The 22817-nt window shown below is 33.5% G+C and overlaps 3 protein-coding genes across 6 annotated transcripts; 1 reads left to right on the forward strand and 2 right to left on the reverse strand.

Annotated features, from left to right (window-relative positions):
- Positions 1-2677: 2677 nt before the first annotated feature.
- Positions 2678-7392, forward strand: LOC140886917 (two-component response regulator ARR12-like). 4 transcript variants are annotated; one of them, XM_073293836.1, is made up of 8 exons: positions 2678-3013; positions 3133-3412; positions 4750-4902; positions 5100-5489; positions 5588-5664; positions 5783-6982; positions 7086-7149; positions 7298-7392. In XM_073293836.1, the coding sequence occupies exons 2-8, from the start codon at positions 3277-3279 to the stop codon at positions 7321-7323; spliced, it is 2046 nt and encodes a 681-aa protein (XP_073149937.1). In that variant the 5' UTR covers positions 2678-3013; positions 3133-3276; the 3' UTR covers positions 7324-7392. The 4 variants fall into 4 exon arrangements, with proteins under 4 accessions (XP_073149937.1, XP_073149936.1, XP_073149938.1 ...); XM_073293835.1 differs by having other exon boundaries at positions 2678-3412; XM_073293837.1 differs by having other exon boundaries at positions 2678-3412; positions 7092-7149.
- An 817-nt stretch (positions 7393-8209) lies between these two features.
- Positions 8210-11197, reverse strand: LOC140890501 (uncharacterized). Its single transcript, XM_073298345.1, has 3 exons — positions 10948-11197; positions 9150-9173; positions 8210-8731 (listed from the first exon to the last, which is right to left on the reverse strand). Exons 1-3 carry the CDS (start codon positions 11135-11137, stop codon positions 8430-8432), a joined length of 516 nt encoding a protein of 171 aa, XP_073154446.1. The 5' UTR covers positions 11138-11197; the 3' UTR covers positions 8210-8429.
- Positions 11198-12205: 1008 nt separating this feature from the next.
- Positions 12206-16754, reverse strand: LOC140891809 (uncharacterized). The gene is made up of 10 exons (XM_073300461.1): positions 16258-16754; positions 15385-15565; positions 14391-14524; positions 14186-14298; positions 13905-14028; positions 13637-13792; positions 13384-13536; positions 13106-13185; positions 12736-12785; positions 12206-12495 (listed from the first exon to the last, which is right to left on the reverse strand). Exons 1-10 carry the CDS (start codon positions 16657-16659, stop codon positions 12371-12373), a joined length of 1518 nt encoding a protein of 505 aa, XP_073156562.1. The 5' UTR covers positions 16660-16754; the 3' UTR covers positions 12206-12370.
- Positions 16755-22817: the final 6063 nt, after the last annotated feature.

Consider the following 22817-nt stretch of genomic DNA (forward strand, 5'->3'; position numbering starts at 1 on the left):
AGCTTATAAGTTGTTAAAACTTATTTTAAAAATAATCTGTTAAAGTGTTTTGATAAACTTATTTTAAACAACTTAAAGATGTTGATATGTTTGGTATTATAAAATCTTTTATTGTCAAAATTACCAAAAAAGATATAATTCTATGAAAATAAAATTTTGAGTTATACACATACGAAAATAGTTTTAGAATAAACATATATTAAAAAATAAAATTGTTTTAATATTTTACTTTAGAAAAATTTGTGTGATTTGTAATTTTTTAAAAAAAATTATATTTAGTATTTAATGGATGGAGGATATGATGGAGATTATGAAAATATTCAAGGATAGATAGAATATTAAAAAAGGATCTTTTTGAAAAAAGTACCTCCCCCTTACTTTTTTAAAAACAGCTTATAAGCTGTCAAACAGCTTATTTTGACAGTTTATAAGCTGTTTTTTAAAAAAATTTCCAAACAAAATTTGAGAACTTAAAAACTCTAAAACAGCTTATAAGCTGTTTGAAAGAGCTTTTAAGCTCTGTCAAACACCCTCTAAATGTCACTAAGTTTTTATATTTTCAATACTTATAACTCATGTGTAATCTACTTATTTAATTCAAATATAAAAATAAACTACACCAACGAAATAGCCTCATCCAAAAGATCTATTTACTTTTTCTCATCTACAAGCTCCATCACAAATATAAATACGCATTTTCTTTTTTTGGTAGTAAAAAAAATATATATATTTAATTTTTTTATTTTTTTATTTTTTTCTACATTCTTTTGCCAATTTACTAATCTATACTATATAACAATCCACTATCCCCAGACACCGTTTGGTTTGAGTGATATGATAAGTAATTCATAGATAAGTAATATAATGTAAATTAAAAATAAATAAGAAAAAATAGTTAATACATTATTTGATTTGATTGATAGATTATAATTTATTTGATTTAATTGATGTAAAATTATTAATTAATAAATAGATAAATAATATGACGAAAATAAGGCGAAATTGATTGAGATAAGTTATACATAGATTAATAATACATCAAACCAAACAATGCCAATGGATGGACAAAAATACCTCTTATTTCATCCAATAAAAATTGTTAGAACAAACCTATTTCAATAAATTTGAAAAATAACTAAATGATTTGTTATTCATAATCAATATCTTAAATAACTTTAAAAAACATAGAGATTTAATTTAAAAAACATTTAATTATTAAAAAAATCTATGCATGCGTGAATTATCGCGTTCGTAGTTTGTTAGTATTCATTGAATACATTAGTTATTTTCAACAAGTTTTTATATCATATTGAAGCCCTTATTAAATAAGTGTAAAATATAAATTTATTTTGTAAAACATGTTTTTTCAATAATTTTCTTACTCTATCTTAAAAATATAAATATAGGACGAGTCGGACCTGACAAAACTAAAATAGAGAATCTCAAGAGTTATCAAAAGGATAGAATTAAGTTCATTCTTTTCCCTTAAGATAAATTCAAATGTATGGGACGATCGACAAGAATATATCCTATTAAATTTTATCTTATTACATATAGTAACGGTTATTTGAATATATTGCGCACATTTTTTTTGACAAATTGTCCTTTTCTTAGATCCAATGCATGAACTGTAGTCCCAAAAATTAAAGATTCTCAAGGTCTCAATAAATGAAGGCTTTAAATGCCTTTAGACGAGGTACTTAAATGTGAGTCAAAGTATTATTTATTGAAAATGACACACCTTGAGGACACTTGTACCATTTCAAAAATGGGTATATTTTATATTTCTCCTATGTTGTAAATGATTTCCCATAAAAGGTAAATGGGATCATCATTAGCATTAAATCCCCAAATTATTACCAAGATTCTTTTTTATTATTATATATCAATGTAAATGTTGGGTTAGTTTATGCTATATCGAGTGTTTTTCCCTCTATTTCAATACTATTAGATCTAGTGAGACTCTTATATTTTTATAAAAATTGACATGTGTGTTGATGATCCAATAATTATAATTTGACATATCATGGGAAAAAAAATTCAAAATATAGCATAGAATAATACGTAAAGGTCTATCAAACCAACCCCCCACCCACCCCCCCCAACAAAAAGACTAAAATAACCTCAAATGAAATACTCCCGTTTGATCAATCTCATAGAGCTTAGGGTCATGAAAGGAATAAATTATTGTACAAAGTACATATGGTAGATCTGACTGAGATTTATCTATTTTATATAGGTTAAATATTTTATTTACATTTTACAATATTCATGGTTAGATGTATATGAATATAAGTACACTAAAAAAAAATACATGCTATGGTCCTACATATTAGATATGGAAACAATCAAATAATGTGTCACTGGTGTGTACTTCATCTGGATTTTGGAACAAAAATCCCCAAATTTCTATTTCAAGATTCAATTAATTGGAACAAATCATTTCTTAGTTTGAAAAAAAAAAAAAAGAGAACAAATAACCCTTTAATGATTATGTTATAATTTATATGAAATTTAAATGTAAATTTGGATGTAAGAATCAAGGGTCAGGATTTCTTTAACCAAGTGTGGGTGTACGGTGCTCTTCGTGCGGGATGCCACACTGAATAATAACAAAAAAGTCTTCCCTTTCCAAAATTGCATGCTTCTGGCTCCATCCGAGTTAAGAAAGAGAAAAAAAAAGTTGCTGTAAGCAGACTATAAAGAAAGCTCTCCATTATTTGACACCATAAAGCTCCATTATTCACACCCACTTAGGCACGCACATACACACACTTGTATGTGTATCTATATCCATGTTTTATATAATATATGCAGCACATCAACCTTTTGTCATTATTGACAATAATCACTGAAAAAAAGGGGGAAAAAGTTGAAGGTAAAAACAAATCGCACACACACAGTGGTACCATAGGAAGGGGGGAAGAAAGTGATGAAAATTGTTATACGATTTGGTTCCTTGCTGTGTTGGAACCTTTAACTATGTTCTGGCCATCACCATCGTTGTCAACACGTACGGCTTTTACTTTCTTGAAACAAGTCTTTCCCCTGTCTCTCTCTCTCTCTCTCTCTCTGCACGCACTCACGGTGTACTTTGTGTTTCTGTTTTGATTTTTCCCGATTCTTGTGAAGTTCTTATTTGAAAGGAAGTGTTTTGGGCATCTGGGTCTTGAGTTGGGTGTTGAAGAAAGTGATTGTTGGTGTTCAAGATCCCATCTTTAGGGCTTGATCTGCGTTTTTCTCATCTGGGTCTTCGAATTTTGTGGGGTATACAAAATGATTGTGGAGAAAATCATTCTTGACAATGAAAAATCTGATAAGTTTCCAGCGGGCCTGCGTGTTCTTGCTGTCGATGATGACCCGATTTGCTTGAAGTTATTGGAAACTTTGCTTAGGAAGTGCCAGTACCATGGTATGTTGTTCATCTGTTTTGTGTAGATGTTTCTTGTTTAGTGGATTCCTTGAGTGGCATCCTAGATTTGCTTTTGAAGTTTCTTGCTTTATGATCATTATTATTGCTTTGGAATTTTCGTTCAAATCATGTTGATCGATTCTTGACGCATCTGCTTTCATTCATCAGTATTCGGGTTGACTTGGTAATGGTTATGAATACTTCAGTATTTCAGTATTTACATGTGTATAATCATGTGTGGCATTCTTTCATAACCTGATGTTTTTATTTGGTTTTGAATTTTGTTGATCGGCTTGTTTAGCTTCTTTTTTGTTCCTAATTTAATATCTGAAAAGTTCTGGCTTCCGATTTCATTTAATTCTGCCAATTGATGTCTATATCCTTCTCACTCTCCTTGTTTGAATCTTGTTGTTTGTTCATAAGATAATTTATAGTAGACTACCATGTATTATGAACTTGGGGAAAGCTTTGAAATAGGTTCAAAATCCGGTGTTTTAATTTCTGTCTAGTTTTACTATTTTTACCAAATGCTGTGAACTGGAAGACTACTTTATCTGATGCTCGTAGGACTAGCTGACGAAAACAATTTTGGAATCTATAATGAGATTGTACTTGCTGAAGCGGCCTGCCCCCTTTATCTTATACATGAAATGTGCCGCGGTCTAAATGTTTGATTTTTCTTGGAATTGCTCTATTATTTGAATCGTGAAACTCACATCTTGGTTTATCAGTACTATTGGTCCTAGAGGCTCAGCAAGGCTCAACCTTCGTGTCTCTATAGTGTCTTAACTGTAGATCCCCAAGCTTGACGCACTTTAGATTCTCGAGGCATCTTTCAAGCTCATCTTAAATATGGGTATAGCACATATGTGATGAAATGCAAGACAGTATTCAATCATTGTCGCAAATAGAGTAATGAATATTTATTTGTTGCCGTTGAAGTGTTTATAAGGTACAATTTGGTTATACATGATGTAATTTTGTTCATTGGTTATACATGATGTAATTTTGTTCAAATATTTAGATTCTAACAGATATCTTGTCTCTTATGATGCCTTGCCGCATCCATTGCACCTAGACTCTACAATATCCATGTGTCTGAGGGCTCATTGCTCTTCCAATAATTACTGTTCAGGCCCTTGATTGGGAATCTTGTTCTAACAGATTTTGATTTATTTGTCTGTCAGTTTTTGGTGCTCTGTTGACTGTTCATACTTGTAATACCTTTTTTTTAAAACTCAAAATCGTGTCTAATCTCATATCTAATATCATTTTATTTCAAGTCTTTTGAAATGGATGAATTCTTCTTTCATGAAATTGATTTGCGGTTCTCACAGTTACTACAACGAGTCAGGCTCGTGTGGCGTTGAAGATGTTGAGGGAAAACAAAGACAGATTTGACCTGGTTGTCAGTGATGTGCACATGCCAGACATGGATGGTTTTAAGCTTCTTGAACTTGTCGGTCTTGAAATGGATTTACCTGTCATCAGTAAGTTCGATTTTCGTTTTTCCTTGTTTCTCTTAGTATGAAAGAGACTTGAGACCAAGTTTCAAATCTTCCTTTGGGTTTTGATTCTTTCTTGAAGATGCCAAAATGAGATTATTACGAAGTGTAGAATTACCAATATCACAGTTAATCTGATCTTGGAGGTGTTTTTTTTTTTAAAAAAAAAATTGTTGTTGCAGTGTTGTCAGCAAATAGCGATCCCAAACTTGTAATGCAAGGGATTACTCATGGTGCTTGTGATTATTTGGTGAAACCCGTCCGTATTGAGGAATTGAGGAATATATGGCAACACGTAATTAGGAGAAAGAAGGTTGATTCGAAGAACCAGAATGCATCCACTGATCAATTAAATGCTCAGCCAGGCAGTGGAGAAAGTCATATATCTCCAACAACAGAGAATGCAGATCCGCATGGGAAATTTAATCGAAAAAGAAAGGATGACGAGGACGATGGCGAAGATGATGAAAATGAAAGTGAAGATCCCTCGACACAAAAGAAGCCTCGTGTAGTCTGGTCTATTGAGCTTCATCGGAAGTTTGTTGCAGCTGTGAATCATTTAGGAATCGAGAGTAAATTCATCCACCTTGTTACTTTGTTCGTGTGTATATTTAATTATTTTGCATACTGATGCCCCCCATTCCTTATTTTATACTGCTTCTCCTTGTAGAAGCTGTTCCTAAAAGGATTCTTGACATGATGAATGTTGAAGGGCTTACTCGGGAGAATGTGGCGAGCCACCTCCAGGTACAGTTTCTTATTCTGAATGTCTTGTGATCCATTAGGTTTTTGCACCTAAAACTCCAAATAATGTAAGCAAAACAACAGAAGAAGATGCGATCTCAATGCTTTTAACTTCTTGCAGAAGTATAGGCTTTACCTGAAAAGAATCAGCCACGTCACAACCCAGCAAGCAAATATGGCAGCTGCTTTTGGGATCAAGGATTCCCCTTTCATGCGAATGGGTTCATTGGATGGGCTCGGAGATTTTCGTACTTTGTCTGGACCAGGAAGACTCGGAAATGTTGCTTTATCACCTTATGGAACCAGTGGCATACTTGGGAGACTAAATAGTCCTGCTAATATGAACCTTCGCAATCTCACGCCAACTCTAGTCCAACCGACTCATTCTCCAACCTTGAGTAACTTGATTGGGAAAACACACCCAGTCCTCTCATCCTCCGGTCAGAATCCAAGTTTGTTTCAAGGGATACCATCATTGGAGCTAGATCAAATACAACAGAAAGGCAATCTAAATTTCAATGGCACGGATGATTCAAAAATCTTTGCCACTGCCAATACATTTACAGATTCAGGAGCAGTGATTGGTGGCTCCAGCAACTTGTTTAGCAGTAATGGAAATAATTCCATGATGCTTGTTGGGGGATTTGGAAATCCATCTTCCAATAACATGGCTTCTTTCAGCTCAGAATCCTTTAATACTGGTATCACTTGTGCCTCTAATCTGCTGGATCCCAGTAAATGTAACGAGACCTGGCAAAACACCATCGAACCACCTAAAATTGAGCCAAATTCTTTGCTTTCTACGAATACTTTTCATCCTCAGTTGCCTCTCAATAGTATGAGAGACAAAAACTCCTCAAATGGTTCTTATTCTCAGAACAACTCCTTCCTTGCTTCTTCAGTGCCTCCTCAAGATTTGAGGGAGAGGTCTTGCCAAGATTTGGTCAGTGATACTCAAAATACAAATCAAACCACGAACCAGAGATGGGGAGAACAAAGGCAGAATTACAGGCACATTCCGAACAATGCTTTTGGTTCCTTAAATTCTCAAAATCCCGAAAATGGTGTCATCTCTCGCATGAACAGGAATCTGGACCACAATACTGGAATATTTGAGCAGAAAATTGACGAGTTTGTAAATGGCAGAGCAAGTGGAGGTGTTTTGAGCCTCGTGCAGCGGAGTGAGAGTGACAAATTTGCAATGGAATCTAGAGTAAGGTCCAACGAGAACTTCTTTTCGGAGCAACCAAAGCTGCTAGGTGGCTTCGTTCATCAAAGTTATGATTCATTGGATGATTTAATGAACGCAATGATCAAACGGGTATTGTAGCCTTAGATCGCGACCTTTGTTTAATTTATTCATGACAATCATATCAATCTCTAGTTCTTGAATCATACCAATATCTCGTGCTCTTGATGCGTAGGAACAGGATGAAACCACGTCAAATTGTGACTTCGGATTTGATGATTATGCTGCTTTTGGACAAGGTATGTAATGAAGGCTTTTTGGGGACACGACTCTTGCTCGTGGAATGCAAAAACATCGATGGAGTCTGTGTATATGTAATCTGCATTTTCATTCTGAGTCATTGTAGTATGCTTGAATTGATCTTTGTTTTTCTTTTTCCTTGTCTAGTTGCAGTTGAGAAAACGTTGGTATAGTTGCTATCACGAGGAGCTGTAGACTCTTTCTTTCTTGGTAACCAGAATTATGAATAAGATTTTTAGTGATGTGGGCTAGTCTACTTGTCCAAGGAAATTTAAAACAGTAGTATTATGTCAGAAAACAAAAAACAAAAAACAAAACATATATCTTGGCTTCATAAAGATGCGTAAAATCTCAGCCGAAGTGGGGATACTTTGAGACATGCCATGCCTTTCGTTGTCAATGAGAGATATACATACACAAAAATAAACTTGACCATAACATAAAACGAATGAAAGAGACCACGAAAAAATGAATCACAACAGGAAAAAAAGACATCCTTTAATCTCGTTGCCCACCCGAGGCAGAGACGCTACCGGAGGTATCAATGATTGTTTTAAAAAGCGTTACGTAGAGCGCTATAGCGTAAGCTCGCCATTTAGCTATTTACACAGATTGCACACGCTTGCGCTATCACGCTTTTTAACGTACAAGCCGATTCACAAATCCCAAGTCTTACAGATTCAGAACACCTCAAGGGAATAAACATAGAGCCGATTCAGAATTCAGACTGCAACTTCCGTTTTCCAAATTCACAAATTCCAACCCTAGATAATCTTGATGATGATAGCTACGTAGGGTTGGATGGATGATAGTGATTATTTTCACATCATGTCGTTTTAGTTGTAAGACTTTCTAAATTATTATGGTTTCATAATTAATTATCACTAATTTGCTTATATATATATTTCTATTTTCTAATTAGATAATTGACGTGCACAAATAGCTTACGCTACGCGCTGCGGTATTTATGTTACGCTATCACAGGACAAAACGCTACAGGCCAACGCTACGTCTTTTAAACACTGGTATCAATATGTTGCATGTATCAGCAGAAGTTAGTATAGAAAATTCCTCGTTTATAGATTGCAAGATAAGTTCCACATCTTTCAGAAATAGAGTAATGATATTGCACCAGTTTAGGCACATTCTAATATTCTGTCCAAAATATAAGAATACAAGTAGCAGAAGGCAGCAAAACGAATGATTTACCAATGAATAATCTTCCTGTCAGTACTTCATTCCCATCGTGGACCAGTAGATACATCGTTTATGGTTATATTTACTCGCCTTCCCAACCAAGTTGACGGGCTCTTCGTTCCCAAAGCAAAGTTATCTTCTTTTCTTTGGTGAGTAGCACCACAGCTCGTTCCCGGGCTCCCTCACAAGTTTCCGTGGCAATATTGCATTTTTCGGCTTCCCTTTGATACTGAGAAGCCAATCTTCTTGCCTCACCGAAGGTGATGTTCATGTGTCGGGAACTCTCTTCATCGACAGTTTCTTGCAATTTCAGCTCTTCCGATAACAAGTCAACAAATTGCTTCTCCATCTCCTCCTTGAGATCAGGGTCATCTTTCCCACAATCTATTTCAATGAAAATTTGTCGATCAAATTATTTATGATTCAGAAGAGAAGCTATGCAATGCTCTTCATCAAAATGAAACTCTAATATCATAACACTGAGCATGTTTGGTTTCATCTATTATACCCCTACTGATCCTGGAAATGAAACAAAAAAATACACTCTTATTTTCATTCTCCACCCCCAATGCCCTGCCACCAATTTTCAAATATCCCAACCTTATGATTTGAGGTTTCACTACTCCTCAAAATACTATATTATTTTACTATATTTTAAAATTTTAACAGAGTCTGTATACTGTTAAAAATTAATAAATCTACAATGAGACATCACTAACTCAACATGATATGATTTCGGGCTATGAAGTTGATTAGACTGTCAAAAGTAGAAGAAATAAATGAAACTAAACATACTCCTTACCTGTAACAGAAAGATTAGCCAATCCTGCAGAATAAAGGAAAACAAAGTTGAGTGTGTCGATGAATCCGGTATTCTTATAACAAGATGAATATTTTGAAATTTTAAATGTAAGCAGACAAGACAATAAATGTAAAAGCATAAGAAGAGCATGAAAGAGATGCTCAAATCTTCCCTGACAATCCGGCATAGTATTGACAAGAAAATGACAAGGAAGTAGATTAAGAAAGAGGTTGTCTGGTGACAAAAAACAGAATGAGAAAATGGCATGACAACAAATGTCAGATTGATTTAAAAATAAATCTCAATCACCATTCAATCCTCCTACTGTAACTTGTGAACATTAAGATTGAGGCGTTCTTCATTTATCGTAAGAACTCGTAAGAACCTGCATCACTCACAATTACATCGCATATCCACACCAATCTTATATTTTCCATAAACACCATTTAAATAGTTGTCAAAGCTACAATACAAAAGAAGCATATGTGTGACCGGAGATGCAAAGTCTAACAACTCCTCCGGCATTGCATGACTTTGTACAACATTTATAAATCTGACTTTGGATTTATGTCTCTATCAGACAAAAATGGCTCTGATATTCTCATATGCAACCCCTTCAAAGAACAAATAAAAGAAACGTAGTAAAATATCAGGACCTCCGTGAAGGTTGAATTGGTTCTTATAAATGGAATCTTGTAATCCATACATCAGCTAATCTTGGAGAGGTGCGTGAGAATAATTAGAAACCGTAATTTGTACTGAGTGGCACAGAAGAAGAGCTTATAGAGTTGACAAAGATATTCAGTTTTTGGTTGTTTTGTCAGTTCTATTCCGAATGAAAAGAAATTCACAAAGATATCAAACAAACACCAAGTGTCGAGACAGCATGGTTGTAACTTGTAAGATTGCATATCCCTGTATCATTCCTTTTTTGTAGGAATTCTATCCATACGATTACAACACTGCTCAGAATCTTCTTCACAGTTGTAATGTTAACAGGAAAACTACCCACCATTTACGCGATACGATAGAAGGGGAGATGTACTAACTTTTCCTTAATTACGATGTCGAGACAAAACCAAATCCCATGTATCCTTTGATTTCATTGACAATAAAGTGATAAGCTCAAACAGTCAGGACCATTCATAAGCTATACACCAACTCATCCAAGAGATTAACTGTAATAATTCCATCGCATGAGATATCATCTAATTGCATCATCTTTCATAATATCTTGAAGCCATCATTTCAGTTAAATAACTTGATCAACCGTTCTGATTTCTGAACTTCGAAACCCCACCAGTGGTGAGTGACGAATCAAGGGAATTTACTATGCTAGTGGTCAGTTTTGCATCAGAATGTGTGTGATTAATCAATATTCATCACATAAACAAGTAACAAATATGAGTAACCCACGTGATGGCACTAGCACAACACTTCAGGACACAATTCTTGTTTTTGGTGATCGCAAGACAAACTAGTAGGATTAAATCAACACATGAAAATTGCTCCCTTTTGTACTGCAAGAAAATAAGAACCCCTACTTACTGGAGCTTGGAGTGTGATCTCCGAAGGCACAAACATCACAAAGCTTAGAAAGGGGATGGAAAAAAAAAAGATGTTTAGTAACAAATCCAGCTATACCCAGATAAAATTCCCATTTTAGCATGGAGGAAATCATCTTAGAAATAGTAATAGTCGATTTATAAGGAGGAACACCAAAATAATCAAGATATTACACCATGTCCCATGAACCCAGAAACTGAAACCATCAAAAAGCACAAAGGAGAGATCATACCAGGTGCAATCTGAAAAAGGGATTGAGGTGGGGCACAATTGCAGATGCACGGAGGACAAGCTGAAGAAGCTTTCAATTTCAAACCCTTGTTGAATTTGAAATACAGAGCAGGGCCACACACACAAAGTGCAGAAACTACAGCAAAGATCACCAAGCAACAGCGCAGGCAAGCCCCAGATCTTCTGTTCATCTTTCCGTGTGGAAACTAGAAACGATGTGAGATCTACACTGGCTTCATTAAATGTCACAGCTTTCAATTTATCATCATATCATATATATATATAAAAAAAACTTTTTTATTTTATTTTTTAAAAATGTGTATAAAGTCATGTTGATGTAAAATAAAAGTTTTTTGTTAAAAAAAATTATTAGATTTTTTTTTTAAAAAATTAGAGTTTATAACTTATAAGTGATTTTAGTTTTAAAAAATTTATTATTATTATATGCTCTTATATCACTTTTATTGAGAGCTGCCAGAGTTTAGATAAAATAAATTGTGGTAAAAAAAATTAAATAAAAAATAAACAAATCACATGAGAGAGAGATTTTTTTTTTTTTTACATAATTTTAAAAACTTATCTTAAAATCGACCGAAAAAATTCTATGCCTAAAATCCTTTAAAAAAAAAAATGGTACTTTGGTAGTCAAATATAAATTATTAGTTCTACTTGAATACGTTTAGCTCGTTTGAGATGACAATTATTATCCATTGGTCTTTGGGGAGCACAAGCTCAAATAGTAATTTTCATATCGAAAATTTATATAATATAGTATAACTGATATCAGTAATAATACAATATATGGTAAACTTTTTCTTGTAGAAAAATAATTTTTTAAATAATTTCGTTAGCACGTACCCTCATAAAATGAAAGAATTTGATTGATTTTTTAACAAGTAAATAAAAGAATTCGATCTTTTGAAATTTTGCTACCATAATCATTGTGCTCATCCATAATCAACTAATATTCAGACATTAACTAACAATTAAAAAGAGTAATTATGTCCCATTAAGAAAACGAGTAATAATGTAATTTAGGTAACTAGACATCCTATTATTCTTCTAAAATTTAAATTTAAGACCATGAAACATTTATTAAACTAATTATATGATTTTTTTTTGTATTAATAACATTTTTTTTATTTTTTTTTACACCGCTATTTCAATTTCATAAATTAACCACTGTAATTTTAAAATTTTTAAAAAATACTTCATTATTTGTTTTAAGCAAATCTAAAATTACATCACGACCATATAAACATAAAATCCCTTTTACGTGCCAATAATCCAGTAAAAGAAATGAAACATTCCAAAAGATCCAAGATTAGTGTTTGAGCTATACATGACTTCCTTAGTTCTTTGTAACATGTTTTTCGCATTTTAACTTGATGCAGATATTATTACAACAATCTATTCAATCTGCTTCAATTCAGATCAAGATGGTAATCTGATATCCATCTCTTGATGATCTCAACTTCTTGATTTCTCTGATGAATTAGCCATTCAGGATCGCTGCTCGTTGCGGCGCGTAAATCTGTGTGGTGTGCCCCTGTTCCGAGCAAATGTGATATTACTAATGAGTCTAATGACAATAGTACTAAGGCTGTGTTATTGGGACGATTGGATTCGATAAAATATTTAAAATGACTCCATGTTTAGGAAATAACTGGCGCAAGATTTATAATACATAGTTAAATAGATTTATCCACACAAATTAACAAATGGATCTGTTTTTATGAATTTGAATTCCTTGTATTTATATCCATCAATCCAAATAGAACCAAATTACCTTGCTCTGCCACGAGTGCCACAATGCTAGCAGATATGTTCTTCAGCACACTAAATAGAGTCAAAAACGATAACATCAGATAAATAATTAAACAATATGATTCTAATGAATGCAGTGAGTGCATGATGCATCAATATGATATCCAAGCTCGCTTCATGACTTGACGCCCTTCTAGAAGACGTAGGAGCCACCTCCCGACGCAGGTGGATCGACCAGTCAAGCCGTGACTAGGAAGCTACCAAAATGTCTCTATTAAATTTCAGTGAATCAAAAGATTTGTAAAGTTTTTTTTTATAGTTCTGTTTGATAAAAATAAGATGGAAGCTACCAAAATGTCTCTATTAAATTATCCAGATTGTTTCCAACTGACCTGCCCCTGCTCCATGGGTCTTGCAATCCACTGGAAAATATAATATTGCTGCCGAATCTCTTCAGAACTTGTTCGATGTTCTGCGTAGAATAGGGAGCTTACAAATGAATAGAAATAAGCTTATCATATTAAAATCTAGAAGAAAACAACTGTTTTTCAAGAAGAATATAAAATATAAACAAGATTGGCACATTAACTTCTCGGAAATTATCACATCAATAAAAGAACAATTACAAAAGACTTATTACTAGCACATGATATTTGAATTGGACACTCACAGTCCCACCAAATTCAGTGGTGATCCAGTGACGTCGGGGCTTCACTCCATACTTTTTCGAGCAATCCATTGCGTAATCTTCGTAACTGAATGAAGATGGAGGGAACATGCTCTCATTGGACACTATCATTGGCATAACCATCTCTGTACATGCCTAAACATGATTTGTTCATCAAGAAGATGAATAAAAAAAACATATGAATTCATTCATTCAGTATTTCGACAGTTAATTATTATTCAGGAATTTCGTCTACCTGCCAGTCCCAACCATGAAGTCCATGATCATCAGTTTCATCTTCCAATTTGAAGCATTTTTCGGTCTTGGAGTAGTTATAATACAAGCTAGCAGCTGCGAAAACTCTGCTAAGCTTTGTTTCTCCCAGCTTAGATCCATCAATGATTTTGCACATCTTCTCAGAAAAGAAAGAAAAATATTAATCAATACAAGGGATCCGAAAATCTTCAAAACACCAGTTTGTCTATGGAAATGAATAATATCTATCTATGTGATCCACATTGCACCTCTTTCACAGGGTAGGCTGGCAATGGCTTCATAAAATTAGCTTGTGTTGGATAATTCACCATTGCTGTGTAAATGAAGGCTTCCCACAGCCAGCTTCGGGCCGATTCAATTGAAGTAATTTCTCTGAAACACGAGGCAGGCATGTTATAAAGAAGTTACTTTAGTTTGTTCAACTAAAGTAAAGTTCCAAGCAGTTTGCTAATCAGGTAAAAGCCATAACTTGTGAGTGAAAAATATGCTTTCAGACCAATTATATTGTTTTTTCTTCCTTGAAACTTACTTGCAAGCTCTGAAATGGCGACTAAGTTCAGCTAAACTTTCTTTGTGCGGGGAAATAGCATCCAATTCTGCCCAACTCTGTTTGATCACTTCATAGCAATTTAAGCTTACATCCTGTTCGAAATGAGTTGATTCAAACATCATTTTTTTTAGGAAGAATTCACTACTTTTTGAGTTCTGTAATCTGTTATTTAGCTAGAAAATACCTTGAAATCTTGAGAAACAGCATCATAGAAGCTAGACCATGGTGTAATGCCATCAAATTGCAAGATTGGGGCAGAAGATGCCAGTGCACCAATGGCTACATGCGGGTATTTTAGCCTAAACCAAGCACCAAGCACTGCAGACGGTGGAATTTGGAATTGAAAATACCGTTTTAGTGTTTGGCAAGTAAGGATTTCAATCCCCAAACTCAGAAAATTAGAGGCAATCCCCAAATTTGTTGTAATATCATCAGTTTTTATAACCTTGTCAATAAGTAGTCAGCAAATTATGGCTAAAATTAAACACTTTGATGAAAATAGGATCAAAATAATCAAAAGTTAGCTATCAATATAAGTTTGATTAGTTGTTATATGACTCAAAAAGAAAAAAAAAATAAAATTACACGACAAAAATATCTTTTAACTTTTATCCATGGGGAATTTTTCCATAATTCTCCTACATTATCGTTGTGTTTAAATTTTTACAGCTTTTGGCATGTGAAAATGGTACCAACAATCACAATATATATCGATATATATTATATCGAGCTATATATAGAACAAATTAACATCTTCTCCACGGAATGCACTTGGAGAAGACTACAAAAATATAATTAGCTGTAATGCAGAGCATATATATGACAAACAAAAGCCACGTGAAGTGCTGCAGGAGTCCCACAATTAAACTTCAATTCTACAGATATCTAGAGAGGGAGTGGAGGATTTATCCGATGTTTTTTTTTTTTTTTGTGTGTGTGTTATTATCCTAAAAATTGATTCACTGATTATTGTAACGCATTATATCACATGAAAAATATATACGTGACCCGTCTATTACCTTTGAATCAACCTTGGGGTGCTACGATATCGTTCAGAATTTTGGGTTCCAAAATGTTAGATAACGTATTTTTATAATTTTTTTTATGGAAGGCTAAAATATAAAGTTTTTCTAAAAATTTAAAAAAAAGATATAATATCATGATATTATGTTACTTACTTCCCCCATAGGATCCTCCAAAAACCACAACAGGGGATGCCTCAGAAGATAAGTTTTGCTTCAAACTTGTGATCAGAACTGCGTAATCAGCCAATGCTTGCTGTGAATTCAAGTATCCCAATGTCTTTGCCGACTTGTAAGAGTTCTTTCCGAAAGGTAGCGATTCTCCATAGAACCTATGCTACAAGTCAAAATTTATATATATAAAAAAAAAACAAAAAGAGAGAAAAATCAGCTTTAAACATCATGCTTTGATTAAGTTAAAACCCTTTTAGAGAATAAAATAAAATAAAATCATTATTTCAGGTCTTAAATAGTGATCATTTAATTTTCCTGCAAATTTACTTGAATGTTGAGCCACATGCACATAGCTAAAAGCATGGACGGATTCAGAAATTGGGGTAAGGGTATACTTCAACTTAATATAACAAATCATATATTATTATCAAAAAATTATTATATAAATCATTACATCCTATGTTTAATAAAGTTGTGTCCAAGAATTAAAGAAATCGACGGAGCTTTGGGCGTGGAAAACGTGGATTTTAATAGTCTAAGTAAAACACTTAAATATATAAGTAATTTTAAAAAAAAAAATTTGGGTTGAGCTGATCTAAGCTAGATCATTCTTTGTTAAAAGGCCATTTATAGAGAAGCTGCATGTAAGTAGTTGCGGTGACGAAGGAAATTAAGGTAGTGTTTGGGAAAGCTTCTTGGAAACACTTCTCAACTTTTTTTTTCTAAAATTTTAAAATTTTGTGAAATTTTGTAAAGAAAAAGGCGAGAAGTAATTCCTAGAAGCTTTCTAACCACTACATAAGACTAGCCTATGAGCAAAGTTTACGAAATTTGAAACTTTTTTATGAGATATACCTCGATGAAAACTAGGAGGGCGTGAAATTTTGGAGCAATGTCGAGTAGGAAGCCGGTGTTTTCAGCAAACCAATCAATATCTCCTTCATTCCCAGTGTAAACAAAGATGGGGTCTCCAATATTTCCCCAGTGCTGGCTGTTGATCAGGTACTTCTGATAGAAAATCTTGTAACTCTGGGGATTAAATGTGAAGTGATCTAAGATTTGAGGGAAATAACGGGTTTCGTACGGCGTTTTTGGCTTCGAAATCTTTGCATAATTATTCTTTAGTGAAGACTGGCGAATCCCAGGAAGATAAGCTGGAAGTACTGATGCTGCTGATAGAATTACAGTAGCATTAATGAGAATTAGTAGCAGAAATAGAAGGGATGAAAATGGAGCCATGTGAGTTTGATTCTCCATTGGTGCTGTACGTATATGTGATAATTTGTGTGCGGAGAAGAGAGTTTCACAACTTTGGACAAATTTTATTTATGTTTTTTTTTTTTATCTTGAAATGTGAGAGATTTATTTTTACAGTTTGTGTTGTGTCAAATTCAGACCATATATGTCTTTATACGAAATTATTTCGACAGCTTTAGTTTTGGATTATTCTCGGAAGATATCGTCGAGATGTGATGATACTTGTGGTTGAATTGTAGGTACGACGTGATGCTGCAACATTGACAGTTCAATTGGATATCTAATTTGAGACGTTTAAATTAAAGACTAAGATCGTCGTTGTTCTAAATAAGTGGAGTTTCGCATGGAAAGGAAAAGGTTAATAATATATAGTAGTTGGATGACCATGTTCTTTGATGTTTTCCGATTTGCATGAAGAATTTAGATGGTCATGAATATCATATATTTTTAATCTATATATATATATATATACAAAAATGATCTCATGCATTCTAAAGTGCAGAAAATTTGTGAGCGACCACTAAAATCCAAGTTTTAATGATTTTTTTTTATTTTTTTGCACGTAGTGGTCGCTCACATATTCTCTACGCCCTAAAATGTGTGCGACCATTAAAATCCGGTAGTGGGTTTTAGTTGTGAAAAAAAAAATCACTAAAACCCACGTTAGTGGTCGCACACAATTTTTCTGGAATCGGAGCTATATATATATATATATGATAATATTTTTAGCGGAGTCATGCATCACATCATACATAATATGATATAATAACAATATTCGATGTAAAAGTAGACATCCAAGAGTCAAACACCAGTCGTTCACCGACACTCTGCTTGATTGGATATGCCCACCAATTTAATTAAGAAGGGTTGTGATTTTTGGGAAAAAAAAATTCAAGAGTTTCCTTGGAATTTAATTTTTTTTTTTGCAATTAGTATGATTTATATTATAAAATAGAGATAATATTATAGTTATGAATTTTTTATTTTGGCGATGGATGATAATAGTATGAAATTTTAGTTTGGTGAAGGATAATAATAGTAATTTTATGATTAAAAATAGGAATAAAAGGTAAAGTTTTTCATTATGGGTATACATAATTATCCTTTTATTTCATATAAATAAGATAAAAATTAGGATTATATGTCATTTTACAACAAATTAAAGAAAAGGACAGAGATGAAAAAATGCACAAGACAATTGTGATTTAATTTGTGTCTACCTTCCACATATAACGTACTTTCATTTTAATTAGGTCTCTTGAATCTTATAAGTTATAACTTCCAACTTTACTGTTAATTGTCCAATACTGTCATATATAAGTTTTGTAAGGAATTATTAAAAATTTAAGACTGATTATAAATTTGGTAACAAAAAAAAATCCTAAAAAAATAACCAGATAAATTTAGAAATCCAATTATTAAACTTATAATAACATTAGATAAATTTTTTTTGTAATTTATTAATTTGTCCTCATAATAGAACTATGAAATATATCATCATAATAAATATTTTAAATAAATCTCGGACTTTCGAACTTTATTTCTTTCTTTTTCTTTCTTTTTTTTTAATTTTTTTAAATTTATTTTTTTCTAAAAAAAATAAACTAGATAATATTTATCTATATATTATCTATTACCTATCTAAAAGTGTGAATAAAAGGGTAAAGTTTTACAATTGTGAATCTACAACTTTGTTTTTTATTCTACACAAATTTATGTAAAAATAAATACATATTATAAGGATATAAATGTAAAAGTTAAATATTGGCTAGGACATAAAAGCAATATATTATATTACTTATCTATCTATATCATCAATCATCAATCATCAATCATCAATCATCAATCATCATCATCATCATCATCATCATCATCATCATCAATCATCAATCATCAATTATCAATTATAAAAGTGTGAACCAATGTCAAAGTTTTTCGTTGTGTATTTTCAATGTTGTCATTGGTTAGTACACACTTGATAAATTCTACGAGGATACTTTTATAAAATCAATCATTATGATAAGGTTAAAATTGACAATGTGTGAATATTAGATAAGGTTCCAGTTTTCAAAAAGATTGAATACCAAAATACTTTAGTTTTTATTTTCTTGTAGATAAAGTGAAAATATTTTTTTCACAAAAATTTTAATTAAATTAAATATTTATCCAGTTTTCTAAAAGATTGAAACACCAAAATACTTTAGTTTTTATTTATTTGTAGATGGAATGACATATTTCAACAAAAAAATCTTATGTATTATAATTTGCGTAAGGACCTATTGAACTAAATAATTATATCATTAGTTCATAAATATAATAAAATATTAGATTTTTAAACGTTATTAATATATATATATATATATATATATATATATATATATAAATTAAATTACACATCGGTGTTGAAATAAATCAATTCATGTAGAGTCAAGTTTTTATCCAGAATAATAATAAAAAACAAACCAACACACAAATATCATATATGTAAAAGTTGAAATTTAAAAAATTAACTATTTTTCCTCCTCAAAAAATCTAAAAACTATAAAAATTATTTTATGAGATGATGTTACAATTAACGAAGGAATATTTTTACAAGAGTTGGAGATGAATATCTTCAATTGTTTTTAGCAAAACTATAAGATTGATATTATTTAAATATTATTAAAGTCTGTAAATATATCTATGTTAATCAATCTACTACGGGTTAGTTAATAAATCAAAAAAAGAAGACTAGAAAAATTATGGATGACACGTCTCGCATTAAATTAAAGATCCTGTAAAAAAAATTACATATATTGATGCAAATTTTCAATCAGATGAATGAATAAAAAAAAATGCAACAAAACGGTTGAGATAAAATATGAAATGTTAACATTTGTAATTAAAAACATTCAAAATTCAATCAAAAAATTCAGCAATGATAGCATTGTAAGCAAAAAGAGATATGTAGATTTTGAAAAACAAGAAATCAAAAAGAAAAAAGGATGTACAACAAATACATTGATAGTTAAGGATACTGACATACAAGTAATGAAAGACGATAACATACCAGAATGCAGATGAGAATGATGAAATTATTGTTATTCTTTGCAAGCAAATATTTTTAGCATAAAAAAGAGACCGTCTGATTAAATAATCACGATACAAAAATGCAAATGATTGATGAAGATAGTATCACAAGAATTGTTATTAAAGATGATGATAATAATGATTCTTTCATGGAGAATAAAAAACACATGATATGAAAAATCGTTAAAGAGAGAAAAATCCTAAATATAAAATAAAAAATATATTTTACGCAATAATTTAAATTAATGTATAGAAAGTATTATCTATACCAATTTTTTTTCCATAAATTGTAGTAATCCAGATCCCATTTTAAGATAATAATATGTTAAACATGATTAAGAGTTAATATTTAACCAATTCCAGGGATTAGTCGAACTTCAGAATTAAGAATTGGACTTCCATTATTTGGGCCAGTTCGGACGGTCCGAAGAGGACTTCAGACGATCCGAACTCAGCAACCCGGAGGCTCCGAAGAGGGCTTGTTGACTTCGAAGTTAAGGCAAGTTCGGACGGTCCGAACCAGGATCGGACGACCCGAACTCCCTTATGCCAAGCAGGAAGGATTACTCAGCCATGGAATTTGACAAGTGTCATGCATAGGTCACTTCGGACGACCCGAAGTGGCGATCGGACGGTCCGAACTTGACGTGTTCTGCATGCAGGCGTTGAGCTAGATCGGACGATCCAAACCCGAGTTCGGAGGGTCCGAACTTGACCGAAAATTTGCCTATAAATAGGGCTCATTCGGATTCTTTTTGAATTACGAATTCCGAGTTTCCTTCTTCAGTTATATAGTGTGAGATATACACTTGAGGGCCCTATCGGTTTATAGTAAGGTTCTGGAATAACCAAAGCGTGGTTATAGTCATCCGGGATTAGCGACTCCAAAGGACTTACGATGGACGAAGATATGGTCCGGGAATCTATTTAAGTTTTAGGAGTACTTATTATATTAGCTTAGTTAAGGCTTATAGAATATGTGTAGTGATACGGTGAACTTTTGAATATAGGCTTGGAACCTAGGATCCTACTAGACTTGAACTAGCCTAGAGGTACATACACATTGACTGAGATTGCCAGCGAGTATACATGTTTATGTGTTGCATTTATTTGGCATTATTATATGGCATGATATATGATTTACCGTTTTCCATATTCATATGTCATGTGCATATACACGTTGAGCCTATACCTGGTTATACCTGATTATAGAGCCGCTCAGCTCTATACTTGTTAGTCTGTCACTGAGAGTACCGCGACAGCGGGACATGTATGTCTGACTACTCTAATGTACTAGACGAGTGTGGTTGTACCCAAAGGTTGATCCGCGAGGTTATATCACTCATGTGGCGCCTGTACTGAGCATGACTTATCGGATGACCCTTTACCAGTCATCACGGTTGCATGCATCATATACATATGTTTACTCATGTTTATGTACTGGGCGTTAGCGCTCACATCCTAGTTGTTATCTTGGATACCCTATTCCACGGGGCAGGTCGCAGGATGGACGGAGCCGGTAGTTCGAGGCAGGACTAGGGAGCAGGAGTCTTGAAGAGTTAGTTATACAGCGGGATTCGATATAGTTGTATAATGTTTACTTACTAGTCTTTTCGATTTGGTTGTATCACTACTTATAAATAAGCTTGAAACTTTTATACTAAGCTCATATGTAAATTATGGGTTCTGTTTCCGCACGTTTTTCTTTGATTAGTAATTATTGCTTTTATTAAGCTTAATGTATGCTATTAGTTGTCAGTTAATAGGTGATACAATGCAGAGTTACTACATTTTTGGTATCAGAGCATGCTTAGATTTTGGGATTAGTACTTGGAATTTAGCCTAGTTTTGAGTAATTATTGCGCATTTGGGATTTTAATGTGCAAATCTTTTCAGATAATGGCTGATGGAGGTAACGAGAGTCATGGTAGTGTTGGCAGAGAGATGGTCATCATCGTCAACATCGCCATCATCAAGAGGATCGACATCGTCCTCACGAGGGTAGACGTCGCTATACTATCAATAAGTTTATGAAATTAGGACCGAAACTCTTGTTAGGAGGTGAGAATCCTGAGGAAGAAAGGAACTGGATAGCTAGGATCGAGAGTGCTTTTCGTGCTTTCGAGTGTTCTGAGGAGCAGAAGATGGAATTTCTAGAGTTTGTTCTAGATGGGCGTGCACGTTTATGGTGGGATGCCAAGGTAGCTCAGGCGGGTACTAAGAGAAGACAGGTGACTTGGGAGGATTTCCGTCAGCAGTTTTAGAAGTTATATTTTCCTCCAGCTGTTCGTCAGGCACGATCGATGGAGTTGCTTACTTTGAGGCAAGGATCTATGACTGTTGATGAATATCAGCAGTGATTCATTGATCTGCTACCTTACAGTCCCCATATCAATGAGAGTGATGCGTCCAAGTATGATATCTTCCTGCAAGGCTTGAATCAGGATATTTATTCACAGGATGTTGTCTGTGATGATCTAACATCTTACGAGACTCTGGTTAATCGGTGTCGTCAAGTGTAGAACAGCAATAGACGAGCATTGTTGATGATGCCAGGACAGCCTAGTGGATCTTTTGGGCCTAAGGCTCAATCTGTTGTGCAGTCTGGCACTACGCCTTCTTCTACTACTACTTCTTTTGGATCTCGTGGTTCACGAGGTATGTTCCGGTTTGGAAAGAAGAAGAAGAAATATGAATTTTGCAGTCACTGTGGTGGGAATCATTCTGCAGCTTCTTGTCGAAAGGTTTCTGGTGCATGTTATATCTGAGGTGAGCAGGGACATCTACGGAGAGATTGTCCTCAGCGTATGGGAGCTGAGAGTGGATCGGGATCATAGATGGGATCTCAGGCTTCTACTCATTCACATCAGCAGCCAGCACCACCTAGTTCTTCTAGTTTCCGTCCACACACACAGGGGCAGGTGTTTGCTCTGTCTCAGGATCAGGCTACTGAGGAAAGCGATCACATGTTGGCAGGTACTTTTTTGTTATGCGGTATTCCTGCACTTGTTTTAATTGATACTGGAGCATTGTATTCCTTTATTTCTAACCATTTTGTTAAGAGACATAGATTACCTTATGTATCATTA

Source organism: Henckelia pumila, chromosome 3 (genome assembly GCF_033568475.1).
Source record: "Henckelia pumila isolate YLH828 chromosome 3, ASM3356847v2, whole genome shotgun sequence".
Taxonomy (NCBI): domain Eukaryota; kingdom Viridiplantae; phylum Streptophyta; class Magnoliopsida; order Lamiales; family Gesneriaceae; genus Henckelia; species Henckelia pumila.